Source organism: Nicotiana tabacum, chromosome 13, assembly GCF_000715075.1.
Source record: "Nicotiana tabacum cultivar K326 chromosome 13, ASM71507v2, whole genome shotgun sequence".
In the NCBI taxonomy this organism is placed as follows: Eukaryota; Viridiplantae; Streptophyta; class Magnoliopsida; order Solanales; family Solanaceae; genus Nicotiana; species Nicotiana tabacum.
The window spans coordinates 60106874-60131036 of NC_134092.1; the positions used below are offsets into that span (position 1 = coordinate 60106874).

At 40.1% G+C, this 24163-nt stretch overlaps 3 protein-coding genes across 6 annotated transcripts; 1 reads left to right on the top strand and 2 right to left on the bottom strand.

Moving 5' to 3' along the window:
- The first annotated feature begins 6703 nt into the window (after positions 1–6703).
- LOC142168135 (uncharacterized) lies at positions 6704–7330 on the top strand. The gene has a single exon (XM_075228796.1). It carries the CDS (start codon positions 6704–6706, stop codon positions 7328–7330), a length of 627 nt encoding a protein of 208 aa, XP_075084897.1.
- A 1524-nt stretch (positions 7331–8854) lies between these two features.
- On the bottom strand, positions 8855–13994 carry LOC107797271 (uncharacterized). Of its 4 annotated transcripts, XM_075227998.1 has the most exons (5): positions 12903–13992; positions 10969–12741; positions 10001–10202; positions 9730–9926; positions 8855–9657 (listed from the first exon to the last, which is right to left on the bottom strand). In XM_075227998.1, coding segments are annotated over exons 1-5 (2256 nt in total). In that variant the 5' UTR covers positions 12904–13992; the 3' UTR covers positions 8855–9574. The 4 variants fall into 4 exon arrangements, with proteins under 4 accessions (XP_075084099.1, XP_075084098.1, XP_075084097.1 ...); XM_075227997.1 differs by having other exon boundaries at positions 9736–9926; positions 10969–13994; XM_075227996.1 differs by having other exon boundaries at positions 9730–9920; positions 10969–13993.
- A 1954-nt stretch (positions 13995–15948) lies between these two features.
- Positions 15949–16496, bottom strand: LOC142168136 (uncharacterized). Its single transcript, XM_075228797.1, has 2 exons — positions 16059–16496; positions 15949–16014 (listed from the first exon to the last, which is right to left on the bottom strand). The coding sequence occupies exons 1-2, from the start codon at positions 16494–16496 to the stop codon at positions 15949–15951; spliced, it is 504 nt and encodes a 167-aa protein (XP_075084898.1).
- Between the last annotated feature and the right edge of the window lie 7667 nt (positions 16497–24163).

Genomic DNA, 24163 nt, shown 5'->3' on the forward strand with positions numbered 1-24163 from the left:
AGAGCAAATGGCTATTATTTTACGATATATTGATATAAAGGGATTTGTGATGGAAGCATTTACTGGACTTGTTATGTTCCTGATACTAGTGTTTTATCCCTAAAAAGCAATTGTTGACGTACTTTCTCATCATTTATTAAGTTTATTGTCACGAACCAAAACCCCACAGTAGGCGTCATGATGACACCTAGTATCTAAGACTAGGTAAGCCTATTACTTACAACGATTAAGCCAGTTTTAATAATGAGAATTTGAAATAAAGTTTAATAAGAATACCGAAATAAAAACGTAATAAGCCTATGCAGAAATAATCATAACAACCTCCCAAGATTAGGTAATACATAGTCACGAATGTCACGCCCCGACCTCGGGGAGCACGACCGGTGTTCAACCGAGATACCCTGGTCAAGCAAGCCTACTAGAAGATATTTACCCGACCTTACCCATGAATAAAGTGAAGATTTATTCCATTAATCATACAATGAGAAGATTACATGGACAACACCAATTTCATTACCATTAGAACTTCATTCAAGAGTTCCCAAAATATTACATTACACATTTATAGTTTAGAAGTGGAAACATGAGATGCAAATACAACACTTTTAGTTTGACTTTCCCAAAACCAAGATACAACTCACACCATGTCTACGGAGCCTCTAATGGATACAAAAGAGTAGTATGATGGTGCGGGCAATAAGGCCTCGGCTATACCTCTAAACACTATACATAAGGAACAAAATATACAAGACCCCGCGATGAAGTGGATCTCACCAAGTTAGCTGAGAAAAGGGTGTACTGCTATCACTGATCGATGATGTCTGTTGTGGAACCACCTGCATCCATTAAAGATGCAGCGCCCCCCGGCAAAAAGGACGTTAGTACATATGAAATAGTACTAGTATGTAAGACTAAACACCCTCTCAATAGAACGAGTAATAGTATAATGAGAAAGAAATATGGAATCAATTAGAGCCTCAAACAATATTAACGTGTCGAATTAAGAGAAAGATAAATTTTCAAGTAATTATCAATATTTTTAGGTTGGGAGATCTTTATTACCGATACACCGTTGTGTTATTATCACGGAGTCCGATCACAGCCCGATCGGCTAAGTCATCTCACCCAAAGATATCCAATCACAACACCATCATGTGCACGGCATGGCGTTCGATCTCGGCCCAATCGGCTAAGCCATCTCACCACAATGTTGTGTGGGTCGACATCACTTTCCGCTAGCAATCATCTCATCCCATTTAAGGGGAATAATCTCAAAACATCAAGCTCATCCCATTTAAGGGGAATAATCTCATCACATCAATATGGAGATTTTACCCTTCAATCACTCCTACACCGGCACGTATAGATTCAGGGTTAGGTCAATTCAACCTACCCTTCCTCGGTGACTAGACGATACTCCCAAAACATTTATTATATAAAGAAGTTACAATTCATTTCATAGTCTTTCACACATCCTATTCATTTTATTGGCACTAGTGGCCACAAGTGTAATTCTCATTCTTCGCACGATGGCCACATTTTATATCTCATATTCACTTCTTTCACTTTCAAGCATCATCATAGATTATCGACAACAAGAGCATTTGGAACCCAGACTTTAAATATATAGATGAGCAACAAGAGTCTTAAGCATATCCACAATTTGACATAACAACTTTCATTTGAACACGAATTGAAGTCAAAACATTTTAATACGCAAACCATACTTGAACACATTCCCGGAGGAGAGCATAATGTGATAGGAGCAATTGTAACACATTTTGAGCATATAATTTCTGACACAATGCTTATTTGAAATAATCGGATTTATTAGGAATAACTCGAAACGTGAGGAATAAGAACATGGGCCAATCACACTTGAGACTTAAGAGAAGATCATGGAATTCAATTCAACAATAGAAGTTTAGCTAACATACCTCGCTTGAGCTTTTCTTAATTTACTAATACATTCCGGAAATCCTAGCGACTTCAATTTATTAGAGAGACGACAAAATCGAACCATAATTAGGAAGAAATTTATGGGTTCAACCCATTTAGGCATTTTATCAAGCAATAGGTGTGCAATATGATTTCAAAGTTCTTTTATGGTAGATTTCCTCCATCCCATGACCCAATGTTCACCCATTTGAGCTCAACAACCTTTCCACAACCCTTATTGGTACATGCATGCCCATGGGACAACTCTCACACCCAAGAATCACACTTTGCATTACCTACTTTCAGTTCAATCCCGAAATTGAGGGCTAGGGAGTAGAATCTTACCTCCTAGATAAAGACCTTGTGAGCTTTACTTGTTGAATTTCAAGGCTTGAGCAAGGATTTGATGTATGGAGATGTTGGTGCCCTTCCTTCTCTCTCTAGCTCCCTTCCCCTCTCTCTAAACACCAAATTTTTGCCTTCTAAATGAGCCTCAATAGCTTTTAATCAAAATGGGGTCGGGTTATAAAATCAAAAAATGGACCCTCCGAACTCAACTCTGCGGTCGCAGATTGCACCGTAGATCATGTCTGTGGCCCGCAAAATAAACCGCAAAAACTGAGCTGGCCTGCCCAAGTCTGCGGCCGTTATGCGACCCGCAGAACAATTATGCGGTTGCATAACGTGCCACGAAATCTCCCTCCGAAATTCTTCATGTTGGATATGCGATGGATGTGCGGTCCGCAAAATAATTATGCGGCCGCATAATTGACCGCAAAATATCCTTCAAAATTTGGCTTAGGTTCTGTTGCATTCTACGGCCGATCTGCGGTCCGCGAAGAGGTTCTACGGTCGCATAGGTGATCGCAAAAATGCCATGTTCTACAAAAAATATTCTTCAACTCCCCGACGCACTGTACAACCCAAAAGGTTTGTACCGACAAACCTCAAACACATTAGCCTATCTCGGCACCGCGAAACCTCGATTTCTAGGTAAAATTTTACGGGGCCTCACAACGAACTCTAGCTAAGTACATGGAAAGATCGAAATACAATACTGTTCAAATGACAAGATGACAGTACAACATAAGGGAAGGACTCCAAGGGACTGCGATGAACAAGCAGCTCTACCTTGAATCCTCGCGATCAATAAGCTAACTCTGCCCGAGTCCGATATCTCCAATACCTGGCTCCTACATAAAAATGTACAGAAGTGTAGTATGAGTACACCACAATCAGTACCTAGTAAGTATCAAGACTAACCTCAGTGGACTAGTGACGAGGTACAAGTCAAGACACTCATTAGACAAAATAACCTGTGCAGTATAAAAGTATAAAGCTAATAATGAAAACATGAATCAGTCAATGGCAACAAGAATTAACATGTGACATAAACAGTAAAGCAATAAGAACATCGTGAAAATACCATTGAAACCAAATAAGGAATACAAATGACAACTAATGAATCAAGCCATTCTAACACAAGTTTCACAACAAAAATTACCCGAGATACCTCATCTCATAGTCAGAAGTCACGGGTCTCAACCCACTATCATATGCTCATGGCACCTTGTGCCCACATTTTAAATCACAACCGCACAGATAACTCACGTGCCAATATCTCAATCCGTCCGGCATGATCACAGGCTCACATTCACAATCCGCCTGACGTGGTCACAGGTTCACAATCACAATACGCCCGGCATGGTCACAGGCTCACAATCACAATCTATCCGGTATGGTCACCGGTGTCAATATGGAAACAGATAATATAAGAACACATGGGCATGACTAATAAATATCAAGTTTCATACTCCTGAGCTCGTATAAGTGGCATGCTACGGTGTATGCTTGTGCGAGTGTACTATTGTAGCCCAAGTCAACAAGTAATATTAAGACATCGAGTAGCTCATCGAAGCAACACAACAAATCGTGTAAGGTGTATGACATACACAAGGAAAACACACCATCACACGAATATCACCAACAAAATGTCCCCAAGCCATATCACATCATCCCTGACATTGCCACTCTTATCTCTCTGATAGCCACCTGTATCACTCCGCCCTGACAATATCATTATCCACCTGTATCACTCAGATAGCCACCAGTATCACTTCGTATAATAGCCACCCTTATCGCTCCACCCGGACAATAACACAATAACTACTCGTATCACTCCGTACATTCAACAACAATGAGATGCCATCCTTATGCCCCACATAACAACAACCAAACTACACAACAATTCACATGTGCTAACATCACAACAACACGACATATCAACTCGTACCACAAGTGCCCATATTCCACAACCTTTCCAAAGATCCAACAATATAAATAGTTCCACAACAAATAGCCCACGGCTCAAACACAATGTGTACAGAATCTCAATAATAACAAAATGAACGGGAAAGTAACTCAATAAGGAACAACACCCCCTTTAAACACAACTCCAATTAAAGTAGATTAATGACTTTCGATAACCTCAATTTCAATTAATTGTTTAAGGATAAACTCGATAGTGAAAATATTTCTATGAAATGGCAAACTTCGAATTCTAGTGTATAATTAGGCTAACAATAAAAGAGATGGCACGAACTAGTACTACGTCTAAATGCATGAGAATAACCCGGCAACAAAAGGGTTTCATATAACAACAATTTCAACTAAGAGTAACTCAACAATAAAAGAGATCACATAATGATAAAAGTGGTAACAATTTCAAATAAGCATATAAAAGCAAACTCGACAAGTAAAGGATGTGACATGTAACGACAACTTCAAATAAAGCATGTGATAGTAGACATGGCGAATGAAAGATATAACATGTGCTAACAATTCCAAATAAGTACATGAAGGAAGCCTAAACCGGTAAATTTCCACATATAAGCCCGATTACGTACTCGTGACCTCGCGTACACGGCTTTCACATAACACAAATAGCACAAATCACTCAAATCCTAAGGGGTAGTTCCCCCACACAAAGTTAGGCAAGATACTTACCTCAAAGGAGCCAAATCAATACTCTAAAATGACCTTATCGTGTCAAACAAACCTCCGAACGGCTCAAATCTAGCCAAAATAACTCAATATCATAAATAAAAATCATAGGAAACAAATTCCAGATAATAAAGTTTCGACCTTTAATGAAAACTAAAAAGTCAATCCAAAAAGTTAACCTCGAAACCGCGTCTCAGAATCTAACAAAATTAACAAAATCCGATCACCCATTCCGATACGAGTCAAACCATATCAAAATTATCCAATTCCGACATCAAATCGGCCTTCAAATCCTCATTTTATATTTTTGAAAGTTTTCACAAAAATTCTCATGTTCTCCAACTCAAATCACTAATTTAATGATAAAAACAAATACGAAATAATGAAATATAATCAAATCTGGATAAAGAACACTTACCCTAATCCAAATCGTGAAGCTCCAAAATCGCCCAAAATCGAGGTCTCTAACTCAAAAAGTGATAAAATATCAAACCCACGATATATAATATGTTTTGCCCAGAACTTCCACATTTGCGGACCAACGAGGCGCGCCTACGAGCACGATTACTGCATATGCGGCCTTCACTTAACAGCCCCAAAACCGCACCTGCGCGCCAGCTATCGCTTCTGCGATCCCGTAGAAGCGTGAGAAACACCCGCAGAAGCGTAAACGACTATGAGCCTCAACCTCGCAGCTGCGATCCATCTCCGTAGACACGTACCCGCACCTGCGGTCCCCTATCCGCAGAAGAGAAACAACTGGACATGCACCAACTTGCAGAAGCGACAAAAATCACGCAGAAGCGTGTCCGCACATGCGCTCCAGAATGCGCAGATGCGAAACACCAGAACCAGACCTCCCCAAAACATAGAAATGATCTGAAACTCATCTGAAACATACACGGGGCCCCCGGGACCTTGTCCGAACATACCAACAAGTTTCGTAACATAATGCGGACTTGCTCAAGACCCCAAATCACATCAAAAAACATCAAAATTATGAATCGCATCCCAAATTGAACTTAATGAACTTATGCTTTCAACTTCTACAACTTGCGCCGAATCATATCAAATCAATCCAGAATAATCTCAAATTTTTCATACAAGTCCCAAATTACATAACAGAGGTATTCCAACTCTCGTAATCACAATCCGAGCCTGATATCCACAAAGTCAACTTCCGGTCAAACCTCCCAACCTTCCAAACCTTCAACTTTCCAATTTTCGCCAAAATGCATCAAATCAACCTATGGACCTCCAAATCTAAATTCGGACACACGCCTAAGTCCAAAATCACCATACGAAACTATTGGAATCATCAAAATACCATTCCAGAGTCGTCTATATAAAAATCAAACTTCGGTCAACTCTTTCACTTTAGCTTCTAAAACAAGAATTGTTCTTTCAAATTATTTCTAAATCATATGAAAATCGAACTCGGCCATACACATAGATCATAATACACAATATGAAGCTATTCGAGATCTTAATCCACCAAACGGGACACTAATTCTCAAAACCACCAACCGGGTCATTACATTCATCTTCTGTACGTGGACAATGTTATGACGGAGCAAGCATATGCAAGGTGATATTAATGGTCTTAAAATGTTGATTGTACAAGAAAGTAGATCGGCTCATTCTATTCATTTTTTTGCCCATCAACTTTAATTAACTCTTGTAGCGATTTCAAAAAAATGAGTTCAAGTGGGAGAACTTGTGTTATTGGTTTGAAAAAGAAAAACTTCAAGAGGCATTAGATATGGGTGAGCTAGAAACATGTAGAGGCTTAAATCAAGATCTCGGTCTTGTTAGAGCCAGTGATACTCGTTGGAGATCTCACTACAAGTCGTTTGGAAATTTTATACTTTTGTTTGACTCTACTATTGATGTACTTGATACTCTTGTTGAAGATGCAAGAACTTTAAATGAAAGAGCTAAGGTATCGGGATATCTTAGAAGTTGCCAAATGTTTGAGGTTGCTTTCATGTTGCGTTTGATGAAAGATATTTTGGGAATCACATATGATCTAAATATATCGCTCCAGAAAAAAGAGCAGAATATTGCTAATGCCATGATACTTGTTGAAGTAGCAAAAAGAAAACTTCAGATGTTAAGAGTTGATGGATGGAATCCACTTAAAGATAAGGTATCTACATTTTGTATCAAGCATGATATTCGAATACCCAATTTTGATGAGCCCTATGCTAACTCTGGAAGATCACGGCATAAAGTAGTTGATCATACTACTTTACATCATTATCGTGTGGACATATTTTATAAGATTATTGATCGACAACTTCAAGAACTTGATGATCGTTTCAATGAGGGAACAAATGATTTATTTCATGGGGTAGCTTGCTTGAATCCCGTTTCATTCATTTTCTAATTTTGACATAAGGAAGATAGTGAAAATGGCTAAATTATATCCTGACGACTTTTATGAATTTAGGTTGGGTGTACTTGAGAATCAACAACAACAACCCAGTATAATCCTACTAGTGGGGTTTGGGGAGGGTAGTTTGTACGCAGACCTTACCCCTACCCTGTGGTAGAGAGGCTGTTTCCGATAGACCATCGGCAGTTCTTGGAAGGAGGGAGCCGAGGGTCTATCGGAAACAGCCTCTCTACCCAGGGTAGGGGTAAGGTTTGCGTACAAACTACCTTCCCCAGATCCCACTAGTGGGATTATACTGGGTTGTTGTTGTTGTTGTTGAATAAATTGTTGTTGTACTTGAGAATCAACTTGCTAATTACATTATGGATGTACGTGATATTGATGAAAGGTTCTCATATTTAGGTGGACTTGGTGAACTTTCAAGAAAACTAGTTGAAACAAAAAAGAATATTACTTATTCTCTTGTATTCCGCTTGGTGAAATTTGATTTGCTTCTGTTAGTTGCCACTGCCACCGTTGAAAGAGCTTTTCCTGCGATGAAGTTTTCAAGAATGACTTGCGAAATCGAATGGATGATAAATTTTTAGATGGTTGCATAGTGCCTTATGTAGAAAAAAAAAGGTATTTCGTACTATTTCTAATGAGTCTATTATAAAAATAATTCAAGAGATGAAACTCGTCGAGTACAATTGTAATAATATTTTTGGATTATGCTTTCAATAGTATTGTTTTTTGTTGATTTCTTTATATGAGTTTTGATTTATACAATTGTTAGTTATATAATAAGTATTTTTATTATTTGGCAAAATATTGCCTATTTTAGCTTAAAAGTTTTCAGTGCACCCATTCTTCGAATTGTTTTTTTATTTACTTATTCAAAATTTGAACACCCTTCGTGAAATTTCTGGCTACGCCGCCGAAGAGATCTACCATGAGGCAGATGGTGAGGTACTTGGAACCCAATTGGCGCCGCCGGAGATGCTGGGAAGAAGAGTGGTGCTAATGTTGTTGAGTTTGAGGACTTGGTGCATTCTTATCCATCATCGTCTTATTTTGTAGAAAGTAAGCACATGGTCATTGGCTTACGCTGGTGAGAAGGATACTGATCTCGAAGCTAATTCGATAATGACGTTTTGAATATTTAAGTCCTGCTGTGTAGCTTACTGCAGAGTATGTGCCCACCTTAGATTATTTATTCTTTTCGAGACTTGCCCATCTTACGAATATACCAAATCTGGGAAGATACTTACAAGCACCTGTTAAAATCCGATCCTTTAATTGCCTCCTCCTACCAACTCCCTCTGCATCTCTTTACCAAAAATCATCTTCCAATGTCCATGCGTTGTCATGTCTCGGTATCTTTTGGCTGGCTTGCATCGAAGCTGCAGAAGACGAATGTGAAAGTCGACAGCCTCACTGTAAATGAAATTCGGACGCCATAGCTTTGCTACTTCTGTTTGTTCAAAAAGTCCTGCAAACCTTCATTATGCTCATGGAAAGAAAGCAAGAAAGATAAAAGAAAAAAGAAACGAGTGCCAGTAATAACATTTCCCGACAGGATCTCCACCGCCGTTAAAGCTGAAGCTAATGAACGAAAGAACATCGGATCTAAAACCTAAAAGGCAGTTCACATTCAAAAATATGAACATAATCTACATGTAATTTCAATCGAGCTTCAGAAAAGAAGGATAACATTCTAGCTCGGCCTGTCAACTCCCAAAATTTGATGCAATTTCCATTGATGCAAGAAAAGAATCCACCCGTACACTCTGGAACTTCACCACGATGCAGGAGGAAAGTAGAAAAATCAGAGCCAGTTTCAAAAATAGATCTTTCCCCCTCCCTATATATTCTTCTAAAGAAAGATTTAGTCCAGCTGCTCTGCGTTGCTGAGATACCAATGACTTCTCGGAATGATTCCAGATTCTCAATCAGTCACACCATTCAACAAACAAGGCCTACCTAACAGGCAACAGCTTCTGTTTAAAGAAAAAGAGATTAATGTCTACATCACATGCTACATGAGATTGCTATCAGCAGTAATGGGAAGATACAAACGAAACAAGCTTGTGTAGAGGAATTGCACATAACAACTGAGCATCGGCACAAAATCTTCAATTTTGCTCGCTACCATTTGCTATGACTTAAAATTAAGGTCCACCTCACCACCACACTGGACTCAGCATAATCTTCCCGTTTCCTTCCAACAGAACAAGAATCTTCTATAGCAAAAGTTCACTTATTTATAGTATTCTCCTCTCCATTCTCTTCTTCACTGTCTTTTGGGCCCCCACCAAGAATTTCAAAATCATCAAAACCTGTGGTAGACGGTCATGATCGTCAAAAGATTGCAACTAACAAAGATTTCTTAAGTGAGAAACATAAGTTACCTGCACCTAATGCTTCAATATCATCAACTAGTGGACCTAAGGGAGCTATGCTGCCTGAAGGTGGGTCAACTGTCATCCAGTCTGAACTTTCCATGTCCTCCGAGCTTAGTTCCCTTCTGGAAACCCAGTCATGAACAAGCTCCATTTTGTCATAGGAGATGGAGTCCATACAGTCCGGATCCATGTTTTTCCTATTGCTGTAAGCAATAAATTAGACACACTCTATTTCATCTCAAGAAAAGGACAACAGTTTGTAAATTTCTCCCTTTACCTTTGCCTCAGCCACAAGTTGTAGTGAACAAAAGCAAGATCATTAAGTCTTTGATGCTCAATGCAATTTTTTGTCTCATGCATCTCTTCTAAAGGAATTCGACCTGGCTTGAACCTGATCAAACTTGATGTTTGACTGAGAATACGGATGGCCAGGCGAGCCAAATTTGGGCATCCTCCACCATAAGTTGACCACCAATCAGCTGCAAGAATTACAACATAATGACTTTACACACTTCTGAAACAGACAAATATTCACACTCCCAGGAGTGTGATGCTAAATTATTACTACTTGTTAATTTGCTTTGCCAAAATCCAATAATTACTGAACTAAAGAATCTGACATGGTTGGACAAAAAAGAATTTAACTTTTCTCCATAATCTGTAATGTCAAATATATGCAAACAAAGGGCAAATTAATGGGAGAGATACTAGTTAACAACTGACGCAGCTTGAAACCTTGACCAAGAATGCAAACATGTTTACATGGTTTCCTGTAACTAGAAGAATACATTTTATGCAACAGAGCATAGTTCGAACTTGCTTGCGTCCATTAACAAACAGAGATTTTCTCTGATCAAAGGATCTTAAGTAAAATAAGTATCCATCAATTTCTACCAAGCCTATACAAATAAAAGCTTGTCGCCATAAGCCGACACACTAGAAAGAAAAGGGAACTAAACAAGAAATAGAAATGAATAAAGAAAATACAGTATGTAAATTTGTTTTGAATGAAGTGATTCTTCCAATGATGATCGCGACCACTAGACTATCCGAGAGGAGTTAGACTGAAGAGGGATAGAGATACTGGCATTTGACACTCTACCGACAAGAAACTCCCAGAACATAGGTAAGAGGTCATATTCAAGTTGATTAAAGTAACTTTACCAAACCACTAATAGTTTGGAGATTTAAAACCACACAAATAGTAGGTGTATACAGGAATCCATTTCATGGAATGACACTGACCAGGAAAAAGAGAGTCTCTGGCTCTCACTGCCATTTTCCTCCCAAAATCTCCAGCACCACTGTGGTAAGAAGTAGTTTCTTTCCCAATTTTGTCTTGGATTTTAGGATCAGGAACCAATTTCTCTATACAATCATATAAAAGTGATCTGATATGGAGGCCCACCTCTTCCTCAGTAGTATAGAAAAACTTGGGATTGAGGTAAAACCCCGCAGCATGAAGAGGATGTCGCTGAAGTGGTTCCCACCTGTGATCTATAATATTCCAATAAACTAAGTAATCCTTCTTATTCACAAGCTCGCTCTTAATTGTTTCTTTTGCTCGATAGAGCCCTGCATAAACATATGCCATCGCAGGCCTCTCCTCACTACAGACTATCCTCAAAAGCCTCAAGATGGGATCTGTCAAGCGGGTAATCAAGCTGCAAGTAGACCAAAAGGACTGATTACTGATATAATCTAGCACAGCGAACCCCTCTGGTTTCTTTGAATGTGGGCTCTCCATCCATTCCACAGAAGTAACCATTGATTGCAAATTGTGCTTGATATTTACCATTCGGTTTAGTGTCCGAAAGTCAGTTGCTGAGCGTGTAACTCCTAGATCAACTAAGTCAACTCCAAAGGTGAACTTTCTCATCATACTCAAGAGAATGTTATTATTGTAGATGAATCTTGATATAGACTTTGCTTGTTCCATTATTGTATTGATCCACTCAAGTCTTTTTATGTCCTCGAGCATCAAATCAACGGAGTGAGCAGCACAAGGAGTCCAAAAGAGTGTAGGGTAAGCATCAGTGAGCCTTTTCCCAGCAATAACATATCGCTCCTCGCTACTAGTTACTACTTGCAACACATTTCTCACACCAACTTCCTCAACTACCTCCTTAAGCAACTCATAAAGAGAATCCGGAGAATTTATTATGCTAGATACATCCACAGACCTTAAAAACATTGTCCCTTCAGGGCAGTAGACCAAAAAGTTTACTAGTGTTCTACCCTTACCTGTAATCCACTCATCAACCAAAACAGAGCAACCACTCCTCGCCCAGGTGCTTGAACATTGATCAAAGTCGTTCTTCACTTCTTGAACTGAAGCTTTTAGAACCCAGCTTCTAAGGTCATGGTAAGAAGGGCCTGTAACTTCTGCTCCTTGTGAAGCGATCGCATCAATCATCGGTTGGAAATAAACAGAATTTACAGCATCAAGAGGCACCCTGGCATCTAAAAGGAATCTGGCTACTGCCATATGGACATGATTGTTCACTCTTTTCGACATTACAGCCTGGTTCATTGCAAGAACCATGGCGTTATTATTTGAAGAAGAGGCTTTCCTGATCCTACCTTTTTTTTTCCTACCACCCAATTTATTACATCCATGGTCTCGATTCAAAAACAAATTAGAGGTTTGTTCAAGAGCTTCAACTGGCATCGGAAGCAAGTCAACTTCCGAATTCAGGCCACAACTATTAGTCAATGCAGCAATCTCACTAGTGCCAACATTATAAGTTGATATTTCCTCAGCAAGCTTTTGTTTTTTTCTCTTCTTCATTACAACCCCATTTAAGCTCTCTTGCATCAAAAGGCGAACATCAGGCTGAACTCTCAAACAAGTAGATGCATTACCTTTCTGACCCGCAAGATGTTCTTTAATCCTATGAATTCCACCACCCTTAAATATTTTTCCACAATATATACACTTTAGCTGCACCCTAGCCCCATTCTTATACATTTGACAATGCTTCCACGCGGGGTCATGTTTTTGTGAAGTAACTGGCACTGGTTCCAAATTAGAATCCATTATACATTTACAAATTCTTTAATTACTCTTTTAACGTCAATCTATATCAGAGTCTAAAACGCCCGCGACAATATTAAAATCCCACGTATACTTATAAGGATAAAATGAATAATCTCAAGGCGTAAAATAGAAAACTTACTTGTAAATTGTTTTTCCGCTTTTTTGAGAAGAGAAAGATGGGAGAAACCGAGTTTGGGATTGCGGATTGGTTTTTTTTTGCCCTTTTACTTTATACAAAGAGAGAAAGTCGAAGGATGACCGGTTGGGATTGTAAGTCGGGAATTTTGAAGTTCGGGTTGACCCGACCATTTGCTTCTATAATTTAAGGGTCAAAATAAGGACTGGACCGGTTTGGTGAATAGGAGAACCGGATATTTCAGTAGCCCGTGGCTGGAAAGCCGGATACGATTCCGGGGTCAATTAGGCTGGCAGGTGAACGTCAGTTTCGTCTCCTAAACCGGACATTGACATTTGTTACGGCCGAAACCTCCAGATCCGGTCCGTGATCCATTCCTTGTTTTTTTTTCCCCTTGAAAAGGCCACGCCCCCTTGTCTATTGTGCATACTTCCACGAGAATAGGCAAAGAAAAAATACTACTCCAACAGAAGAACTCTTAGGTGCCATGAAAAAAGAAAAAAGAAACCCTAATGACTCGATGTCGTAAATCTTTTCTTTGTGGAGAATTCTGCTTCTCGATTTTTTTTCTTCTTTTTCTTAGCCACGACCCGGATACATTTGTGTCTTGCATTACTTTCTCACAGTAGTGAGTTCAAGACTTCCATGAAAATTTAGTTCTTGAAAATTATGTAGCATTGATGAGACCCATTCTTGAAGAAACTTCGCCGATCAAGACTCGGAAGGATGCAGGGGATCAAATTGAGCATTCGTTCGTGGACATTCTTGGAGTTTATATGGTTCGGATTGGAAGGATTTTCTTTTCTATGTCGTTCGGTTAGTATTATCAACTTGGTTCATAACTTGTGGTTTGTTGAGTCGGTTTTCTCCACTGTTTTGGCCTAGAAGAGGCTCATGAAATTTCAATTCTTGCAAGTTTGAATTTTGGATAGTTCTGCTGGGCAAAAAAATGTGGACAGTGAAAGAAGAATTGTGAGGTTTTTGAGGCAGATATAAAACTCTCCTCAATTCTGAATTTTGTGGAGTTTATGATTTCAAGATGGATGGATACCATTTCTTTTTTAATCTGTACTTCCTCAAAATGGCCTTTTGAAGTAAAATTGTCATTTTTTTTCCATGAGAACAAGTACTCCGCCAGTTTCAATTTAAATTACACACTTTCTTTATTATTCCGTTCAAAAAAGGATGACATATTTTTATAATTAAAAATAATTTAATTTTAAACTTTTTATTTTACCCTTAATGATAAGCTTTTATAACCATACAAATATCACAAAACTTTTACCCCTTAATTTTTTAAGACCACAAGTTTTAAAATTTTCTTTTTTTTAAACTCCGTACAATCAAACTACCTTATCTAAATTGAAACAAGGAGTATCATCATTATAATTACTAAATAAAAAGACACCTTAAATCACAAGTATTTTTACAAAATATTCTTGGAAATCTTAATGATCATTTTGTCCTCGAGCAAACAATACTAATTCTTCACAGACCACCAATTTTTTAATGGTAATTAGAGGCTTTATTTACCGAGGAAAAATACGTACAAACAAAAAAGAACACATAAGTCGGAGATAACAACAAACAACAACAAATCCAGCTTAATCTCATATGTGAGGTTTGAGGAGAGTAGTATGTACGCAGCCTTACTCCTACCCTGTAAAGACAGAGAGGTTGTTTCCGATAGACACTCGGTTTAAGGAACAGTAAAAATAAATTAACAAGCAATAAGTAATAAAGAACTAAGAATACAAGAGTAGTACTAGTACTACTGGTAAATTTAGGAGAAACTCACAACTACCTGTCAACCTACAACCTTAATTCTCGATCTCCACACCTTCCTATTGCTAGTCATGTCCTCGGTTAGGTGAAGCAATGACATGTACTGTCTAATCACCTCTCCCCAATACTTCTTTGGCCTACCCCTGCCCTTCCTCAAGCCCCCCATGGTCAACCTGTCACACTTCCTGACCGGGGCATCTATGTCTCTCCTCTTCACATGCCCAAACCATCGCAACCTCGATTCCCGCAACTTGTCTTCTACAGATGCCACTCCTACCATGTCTATAATAACTTCATTCCTAATATTGTCTTTCCTGGTATGCCCACACATACATCTCAGCATCCTCATTTCAACTACTTTCATCTTCTGGACATGGGCCTTCTTGACGGGCCAACACTCAACTCCATATAACATAGCCGGTCTAACCACCACCCTGTAGAATTTGCCCTTAAGTCTAGGCGGCATATTCTTATCGCATAAAACCCCCGAAGCTAGCCTCCATCTCATCCACCTCGCTCCAATGCGGTGAGTAACATCCTCATCAATCTCCTTGTTGCCTTGGATTATAAACCCAAGATACATGAAACTATCTCTTTTGGGCATGACTTGAGTATCAATCTTCACTTCCACTTCTTCTTCCTGCCACTCATCACTGAACTTGCACTCCAAGTATTCAGTTTTCGACCTACTCAACTTGAAACCTTTGGACTCCAGCGTCTGTCTCCAAACTTCCAACCGAGCGTTAACACCCCCTCGCGTCTCGTCAATCAGTACTATGTAATTAGCAAATAACATATACCATGACACCCTCGTGTTAGCACATCCAACGCTAGGGCAAACAAAAACGGACTAAGGGTCGATCCCTGATGCAACCCCATCTCCATAGGAAAATGTTCTGAGTCTCCTCCCGCAGTCCTCACATGAGTCTTAAAACCTTCGTACATGTCCTTAATCACCCTAATGTACGCTACCGGGACTCCGCTAACCTCCAAACATCTCCATAGCACCTCCCTTGGGACTTTGTCATAAGCCTTCTCAAGGTCAATAAACACCATGTGCAAATCCCTTTTCCTCTCCTTATACTGCTCCACCAATCGTCTCACCGGGTGAATGCCTTTTGTAGTTGACTGTCCCGGCATAAATCCAAACAGGTTCTTAAAGATAGATACACATGTCCTCACTCTCCTCTCCACCACCCTCTCCCAAACTTTCATAGTGTGACTCAAAAGCTTGATACCCCTATAGTTGTTGCACTTATGGATATCACCTTTGTTTTTGTACAACTGAATCATCAAACTCCACTGCCAATCTTCGGGTATCTTCTTCGTCCTGAAAATGACGTTAAACAAGTTAGATAGCCACTCCAAGCCTACCCTGCCAGTTTTTTTCCAAAATTTCACGGGGATCTCGTCAGGCCCAGTCGCCTTACCCTTGCTCATCTTCCATATTGCCACATCAACCTCCTCACACTTAATACGCCTACAAAACCCAAAATCTCTCTGACTCTCTGATTTATCCAACTCACCTACCACGATGTGCCTTTCTCCTTCCTCGTTCAAGAGTTTATGGAAGTACTCCTGCCATCTATGCCCGATACATGCCTCTTCCACCAATACCTTACCATCTTCGTCTTTGATGTACCTCACTCGATCCAGGTCCCGAGCCTTCCTCTCCCTAATCTTGGCTAACTTATACAACTTCCTATCCCCTACTTTACCCCCAAGAACCTCGTACAATCGGTCACAGGCTGCAGTCTTAGCCGCTGTGACCGTGATCTTCACCTCTCTTCTTGCCTTCTTATAACACTCCATACACGTCCTCTACTCTTCCTCATCCGTGCTCCCCACTAGCTTCAAATATGCTGCTTTCTTAGCTTCCACTTTTACTTGGACCTCTTCATTCCACAACCAGTCCCCTTTGTGGTCACCCGAGTAATTCTTCGAGACCCCTAATACCTCCCTAGCAGCTTCCTTAATGCAGTTCGCTGTCGTGGTCCACATACTACTCGCGTCCCCACTACTACTCCAGGCCCCCATAGCTAGCAGCTTCTCCCCTAACTCTTGAGCCTTTCCCTTAGTCAAGTCTCCCCACTAGATCTTCTTCCTTGCTCCCTTGACCTCCAAGTCCATGACTAAGAGCCTATGCTGCGTCGACAGATACTCGGGATAACCTTGCAGTCAGTACAAAGGCCCCTATCACCTTTCCTGAGGAGAAGATATTCAATCTGAGTCTTGGCAACCCTACTCCGGAAAGTGACCAAGTGGTCCTCCCTCTTCTAAAAACCCGTGTTAGGTAGAATCAAGTCAAAAGCTTTAGCAAAATCCAACAACGAAGTATCGCCCTCGTTCCTAACCCCAGAAACCGAACCCGCCATGCATCTCATCATAGCCCCTAGCCGTCTCCCCAACATGACCATTAAAATCACCCCGATGAAAATCTTCTCGGACTGCGGAATACCACGTACAACCTCATCCAAATCTTCCGAGAAGCGCCTTTTGACCTCCTCGCTCAGTACCGCTTGAGGCGCGTAAGCACTAATCACGTTAAAGGTGAACCGATTAACTACTAGCTTAATAGTCAACAACCTAACATACACCACTAACTCCTTGAGATCCCTATCAACAAAAATACCTACCCCGTTCTTGCCCCTAACACCCTTCGAATACCATAGCTTATACCCATTAACATCCCGAGCCTTTGTACCCCCTATCTAGTCTGCTGGACACATGCTATATTAATCTTCCTCAACTCTATCGACTTACCCGTCAATGTCCCTATATTCCAGGATCCAAATTCTCAACCTTGTGCATGCTTTACCCCCCTTGCCACCCTTGCTCCCCACCCGCTCACCCACCCGCTGACCCACTGGCGGACACGACCTTACACTACCATCGCTCAAAATAGCCACTGCACCAGCAAATACCAAGGTATATAAACTAAACCTTAACTACTACAAATGTAGACAAGCAGGCAAAGCCTAAAGCAGACAAAGCTTAAATATAAGCTGAAATGTAATGTAACTTAAGCACGCAAGAGACACTAGTGATACAACTAATGGCATATAAAGGCAAGCAAGCTGAAGGAAATACAATAATCAAGGATAAAAGGCAGCCGACAAAATATTAACCCACAAAATAGCAAATTCTAAGCAAGAACAGTAGAACCTGGAGTCCAAACGGGTGCCGAGAAAGATGTTGTCCACAATAGCTATGTTCTAGAAATTCCCACGCGCTACGCTCGAGGTTCGCCATAGAATCATCTCCATGAAAAAAATCCATGTTGCCACTGCTAGGTCTAGGAATTCGGCCAGCAGTAATAAAGAAAGGGGAAAGAGGAGACGGGAGGAAGCAGAAAGTAACAGATGCCGCCAAAGTTTCCACTGCCGCTAGGGACTAGGGTAGTGCGAAATCGCCTCCAGAAAAAATGGGGAAAAAAGGGGGAAGAAAGAAAGAAGAAGAAGAAAAGGAAAAGATAGAGAGGCGGGGGATGAAGGAGTAGCAAATGACTCAATAGAATGGGGGAGGGGGGAGGGGGAGGGGAGAAGCCTTCGCGAAGATGACCCCAATTTTTATTTTCACCTAAATACGAGGTAATAAGCTGTAAGGCCTCGTAAAATTTTGCAAAAGAAAATAATGTTTCGTGGTGCCACCGCGTCTCGAACTTTTTGGGTTGAACAATGCATCGAAAAGTAAAGTGAGAGAGAGTGCCCTAGAGTGAGAAGGTGTTCTTCAATTCTTGCCCAAGTTTTGGAAGATTAAGAAAGGAAAGTCAATAGGTCTTCATCCTAGAGGTAAGATTCTACACCCTAACCCCTAATTTCAAAATTATCTGAAAATGGGTAATTAGCAAGAAAATTGTTGGGCATAAGAGTTGTTTATTTTACATGCATGTGATATCAAGGGGTGTAGGAAGGTTGTTGAACTAAGCATGGTAAAGATTGGGCTGTGGGATGATGGAATTCTTCATAATAGGACCTTGAAACCTTATGCACACCTAGTGTTTGATAAAATGCTCAAATGAGCTAGAACTATGACCATCTTCCTAATGTTGATTCAATTTGTTATATTTCTATAATAGATTGAAGTTGCTAAGAATTTCGGAACATTTAGAGTGTAAGGAAGCTCAAGTGAGGTATGTTGGCTAAACCCTTCTCTTAGAATTGGATCCCACGATATTCATGTGAATTATGTAAGTCCCGAGTGGATCATTATAAAATTGACTCTTCCGAGTAAGATTGGGTTGAAAGATATATGTTCAACAAGTATTCTAAATGCTTCATTTATGTTATGTTATAAATTGAGGATGTGTTAAAAATATGGGCTGTGCATTAGAAATGTTCGACTGCAAGTTAAATTCAAAATAAGGCTATTATGCCAATTTTTGTGAAATATCTCTATGTGCTTTAGACTCTTAATTGTTCACATGTGTACTACATGCCTTGATTTAAATTGTTGTTGTTGTTGATGATGTTGATGTTAGAAAGTGAAAAGGTGAGCATGAAACATTAAATATGGCCAACGTGCCAAGAATGATCTTATAATAATGGCCATTAGTGCCAATGAAATGAAAAGATGTGAAAGTAATATGAAATGCGATGATTGATATAAAAAGGTTGATGTCTCAAATAAGACAGCCTAGCCGATCGGATCGTGATCAGTCACCATGCCGTACATATGGTGGTGATTGTTGATCTGTTCCAAACCTATACCACAATTGAGTAGCTAGGCGGTCGATGCAATAATAAACCCAACAAAGGTCGGGATCAAATCCACAGAGAGTTAGAATATGGGGTTAGGTGTATATCTATGTTACTTGCAAGTTTTGGCTTTAATTGCACTTCCACAAACTTGATTGATTTTTCTATTTTTAACTTTACTCTTAAGATTGCAATAATTGAAACTAAGGACAATATTTTTATTGTTGTTTTTCAAATGTTTAAAGAGAATAGGGTAGTGACTTCTACCTAGATGGATATTTAACGGGTAGCAAAATCTAGGAAAAACTTGATTAGTTGGGATAGTAATATAGCTATCACACCCAGGTACTCACTCTATACCTCTCGGTAGTTTGAGGTGATTTTACCCAATTTAGCTTTCTCAAGTCTAAATGGGTATTCATGCAAATCAAATGATATTGACTCAAGTTGGGTATTACTATCTCTAGGTTTAACCCTTTTATTGGGGCTATCAATTTCTTGAGTTCACCCCAATTCCTTGTTAGCCTAGTTTTCCTAGACTTAGTCCCTCTTTCTCAAGTAGAGACTAAGTCATAAAGGCATGAATCAATGTTTGCAACCATTAATTCTTGAGTTATAGCAAGAACTAGGCTAAAAATTACCAACCCATTCACATTCAAGCCCTAAAATCAAACACTCATTAAATACCCACACTAGGGTTGGGTCACAACCCTAGCTATGGGTTTAGCTATTCATGGAAATAACATAAATTAAAGATTAAATGAAAATAAAATCCATAATATTAATTTATGGAATGAAAATCTAATGTTAAAAAGTGAATCTAGTACAAAAACTCTAAAAACCGAAAAGTCAGCTGTATACATAACATCACATAACCTTCTATCCCCTAAAAATGACAAAAGTTCTATTTATATTGAGCTAAAAATATCGAACAAGAATGCCCCTGCGGAGGTTGTGCGGCCGCGTAATTCTGAGGGCGACGACACTCTTGCTTTCTCGGCCGCATAGTTCTGATGCGGTCCGCGTTCTTCTCTTTTGGATCTGTCTTTGGTTCTTCATTTCACGGACCGCATAATTTCGATCGCGGTCACACAAGGAATTCCGCAGCCGCACAATTCTGGTGCGGTCTGCACTTCTCTCTTTTGCTCAAGTTGTCAGCTCTTTGAATCTCAGTCATCGCGGTCCGTGTAATTTCAATCGCGGCAGCACAGGGACTTTCGCGGCCGTATATTTCTGGTGCGGTCCGCACTCATCATTTAGCCCAAAAATCACTCTTTGGATCTCCCTCTCGCGGACAACGTAATATTGATTGCGGCCGCATCATGGCTTTCGCAGCCGCACAATATTTGTGCGGTCCGCGCTTCAAACCTCTTTGCCCAACCTTGGTTTTTGTTCAACTTTTGACTCCTTTGTGAGTTGATTTTGATTCCTTTGGCTCAATTTGAATAATTCCTGCAAGCAAGCATATTTCATTAGTTTTCGGGAATACCTTCAATTATTTTTGGCCTAAAACACAAGTAAAAGAGAGCAAATAATAGGTTAAAATCCCCACTTATCAACTCCCCCAAGCTTAAGCTTTTGCTTATCCTCAAGCAAATAAGGTACTTTCCACCTCCACTAGAAAAAATGATATTTCAGCTGGCCTAAGGTAAACCAATCATGCATCAATTGGGACTAACAATTACCCTCAACACAAATGAATTATCAACAACACCATGTTTTTGACCTTTTGAGAACCATAGTTCTACTGTGACACTAGAGTATCAAGAGTTGACTTAATTCATCAAGGAAGCTCGCTCTATCACATAGGTCATTGTGGAACCCAAACTCCTCCTCCTCTACTCTCCATGAGCAAATCTCACTTTAGAATGTAACCCTCAAAACAAAGATTGTGAAGAAGTGCGCTCATCTCTCTCAAAAGAATGTCACAAGTCGTGCTCTAAGTACCATAAGCCTGACCCTTATGTAAATCACCACTAATATAAGCTCACTCAACTTGAAATCATATAGGGTTTTTGCGAGAACGTAATGAAGGCTTTTGGATCATGGTAGGACTTATTGGCATATGATGGTTTCATCTTTCCTTAAGCACTCCATTTCCTCTTTTTTTGGCTCATACTTTCTTGACTCTTGGAGTCATTTTCTTCTTCCTTAGTGGAACTAGAGAGATGTAATGTCACTCTTTCTTGCTCATGATAATCATTTTTCTCCTTTTCTAAGCACTCTATGCTTTTCATCCTTGCTTTCTTTGAATCCCTTCGACTTTCTACTTTATTCACTTTCTTTTTTGGAATATTTCTTTTTGGCTTTTCTTCCTTTTCCATGTCACTCTTTTTTGTTCTTTGTACCTTTTATCACTTTCACATTCCTCATCTCTCTCCCAAACTTATGCTTTTGCCAATTGTATCAAGAATGCTAAGGAAAGATCGGGTGCGAAGAGAGGTCATTATAAAATGGATAAAGGTTTGTAACATGGCTATTGAATGAAAAAGGGCTTCTGCTCAAAGGGGTTGACTAGGGATATCACATTAGTAGGCTACAGAAGCTTTCAAGTTTCAAATTGGATTAAGGAGAGCCTACAATCATTTCTCAAGTCGAGCTACACTTAGAATTTTGCTAGACAAACATTCAGGGCAAGTTCTAGACTTATTGACACAGAACTTGGACTTGCAATTCAATACCTCACCTCTCAAGCTGCTGGATTGTTAAAGAGAACATAGTCGAGGGCCCACAACAACCCTAGCTAAGATTGAAAATCACAAATGGCTCAAAGAAATCACTCAATGATTGTTTTAGCCAACACAAGAGTATAAAGGTCACAGCTAGAGCTATTCTTTGCCAATCAACTTGTTTCTAACCATAAGGTCGAAGGTAAATGTATTAGTACCAAGTGAAGCCTTCTTGAGACACTTTTATTCATTACTACTATATATACAAAAAACATAAAGAAAATGGACTCAATCCCTTAAGAAGGTTGTCATGGGAAGAGCCACCCGGTTCACACACATCCACCTTTGGAAAGAACCATGGCATTAAGTAAACCAAAGGCTTATAGTTCACACAAAAAGTAAAAAGAAGCTAACAACTTAAAAAGAAGCTACTAAAGTAAATAAGAAGCTATGCTACTAAGGAAAAATAACGAAAGTAGTTATGAAGTAAACTACGGAAAGTAGACTGAATATGTGCAAAATGAAGTAAAGCGAATATATACATAATGGGAATGAATATATACGTTGAATGGTGAGAATATATACATACCAAAAGTGAAAATAAAGATCAATAACGATAACAATAAAGACAAAGAAAAATAGTATAATGGTTATTACATACCAAATGTCATCAAATCAAAATGGACCACCCCCAACCGAAAAATAGCATTGTCCTCAATGCTTATAACAAATAAGAACAGGAAAAAGGAGATAAAGAGTAGGGAAAACTCCCTATGTGGTCTCTGTCTGCATCGAGTCATCAGAACCATCCGTATACTCTAACTGGATCTCCACATCCTCTGATTGGGGGATTACGGGGTTGCTGAGCATATGAATCAGCTCTGCAACAGTATGTGCAGTGGTAGCCGGCTCCTCATACTGGCTGGCTGCTGCATCTGATGCCTCGGGCACTGCTGCATGTACTGCTGGGACTGTCTCCTCTATGAGCAAGTCTAGTGGGATATCACCAGTAGAAGCAATCTTCTCAACCTCTTTGCTCAACTTCTCCATCGACTCCTTAGATGCCTAAGTCTTACGCATCTTCTTCACCTGCTTCCCCAAATCCTTGATAATCCTCCCATGTGTGTCAAGAGTCTCCCAGATCTTCTTCTGGTCGTCCAGAATCTTAAACTGGTTGTCCAGAATCTTCTTCAAAGAGTCATTCACTGATGGAGGTACCTGAAGCTCTAATGAGGCTGAAGACTGTGTTGCCAATGCATTGGATATGGCAGTCAGCTTTGTGGTAGCTGCCTGCATCCAGTTGTTGAGACTGGATAGTGTCTATGAAACCCACAGTGCAGTCTGAGGGTATGTAGAAGATATGGGCACTGACAATGGCACTGAGAGGGAAGGTCCGGAGGAAGGAGGAGGCATGGCTACTGCTACAGCAGAAGTATCGGCTGCTGTGGAGGGCTCGGTAACTGACCCGGTAGTCACTACCCCTGGCTCTTTAGACTGGCCAGTGGAGGTAGTGGCTTTACCCCTAAATTTAGGGTTGTCCGCTCCCTGGAGGTGGTACCATGAGAAAGGCTTTTTAGCCTTCACCTCCACATCAAAATGTCTCGGCTCTACCCCTTGGTCTTGGAAATACTCTGTGAGGAAGTTGGGGTAGGGATACGATCTCTCTTCTTTCTGGACTGCATTGGAGATGTTGTAGGACATCAAGTTTCCCACATTAATAGGATAGCCGGCCATGATGGAAGCTACCAATACTGCCCGGGGAAGTGGAAGGACATTCTCATGTTGGCACGGGTCAAGACGGCTGCACACGAATGTTGCCCACTCTTTTTCTTTAAAGTTTAGGGTGGCTCTGACAATTTGAACTCCTGTTGTGAGACATGCGGGTGTTGTCCCCAGAATAGCAAGTATCTCAGCAAGCCATGGGCGAATTGCATCAACCAAGGCTAGCTTCTCCAGGTATTGCACTGCCTCAACATCTTCAAACCCTACATATGTGTTCAGTGCGTGGCCATCAAACCGGATTTTCAAGTTTCGGACCTTCGTCACCTTTGTACCCTTTTTGATGTGGGCAACATTGGCATAAAATTCCTTGACAAGGTATTCATTTGCATCA

Coding starts and splice junctions, on each gene's coding strand:
- LOC142168135 (XM_075228796.1), top strand. CDS start 6,704: ATGGGTGAGCTAGAAACATGTAGAGGCTTAAATCAAGATCTCGGTCTT.
- LOC107797271 (XM_075227995.1), bottom strand. CDS start 12,763: ATGGATTCTAATTTGGAACCAGTGCCAGTTACTTCACAAAAACATGAC. Junction 10,203..10,968: donor CAGAGACTCTCTTTTTCCTG/GTCAGTGTCATT, acceptor TAATTCTTGCAG/CTGATTGGTGGTCAACTTAT. Junction 9,927..10,000: donor AACTTGTGGCTGAGGCAAAG/GTAAAGGGAGAA, acceptor TATTGCTTACAG/CAATAGGAAAAACATGGATC.
- LOC142168136 (XM_075228797.1), bottom strand. CDS start 16,496: ATGGAGTGTTATAAGAAGGCAAGAAGAGAGGTGAAGATCACGGTCACA. Junction 16,015..16,058: donor TTTGGAAAAAAACTGGCAGG/GTAGGCTTGGAG, acceptor CGTCATTTTCAG/GACGAAGAAGATACCCGAAG.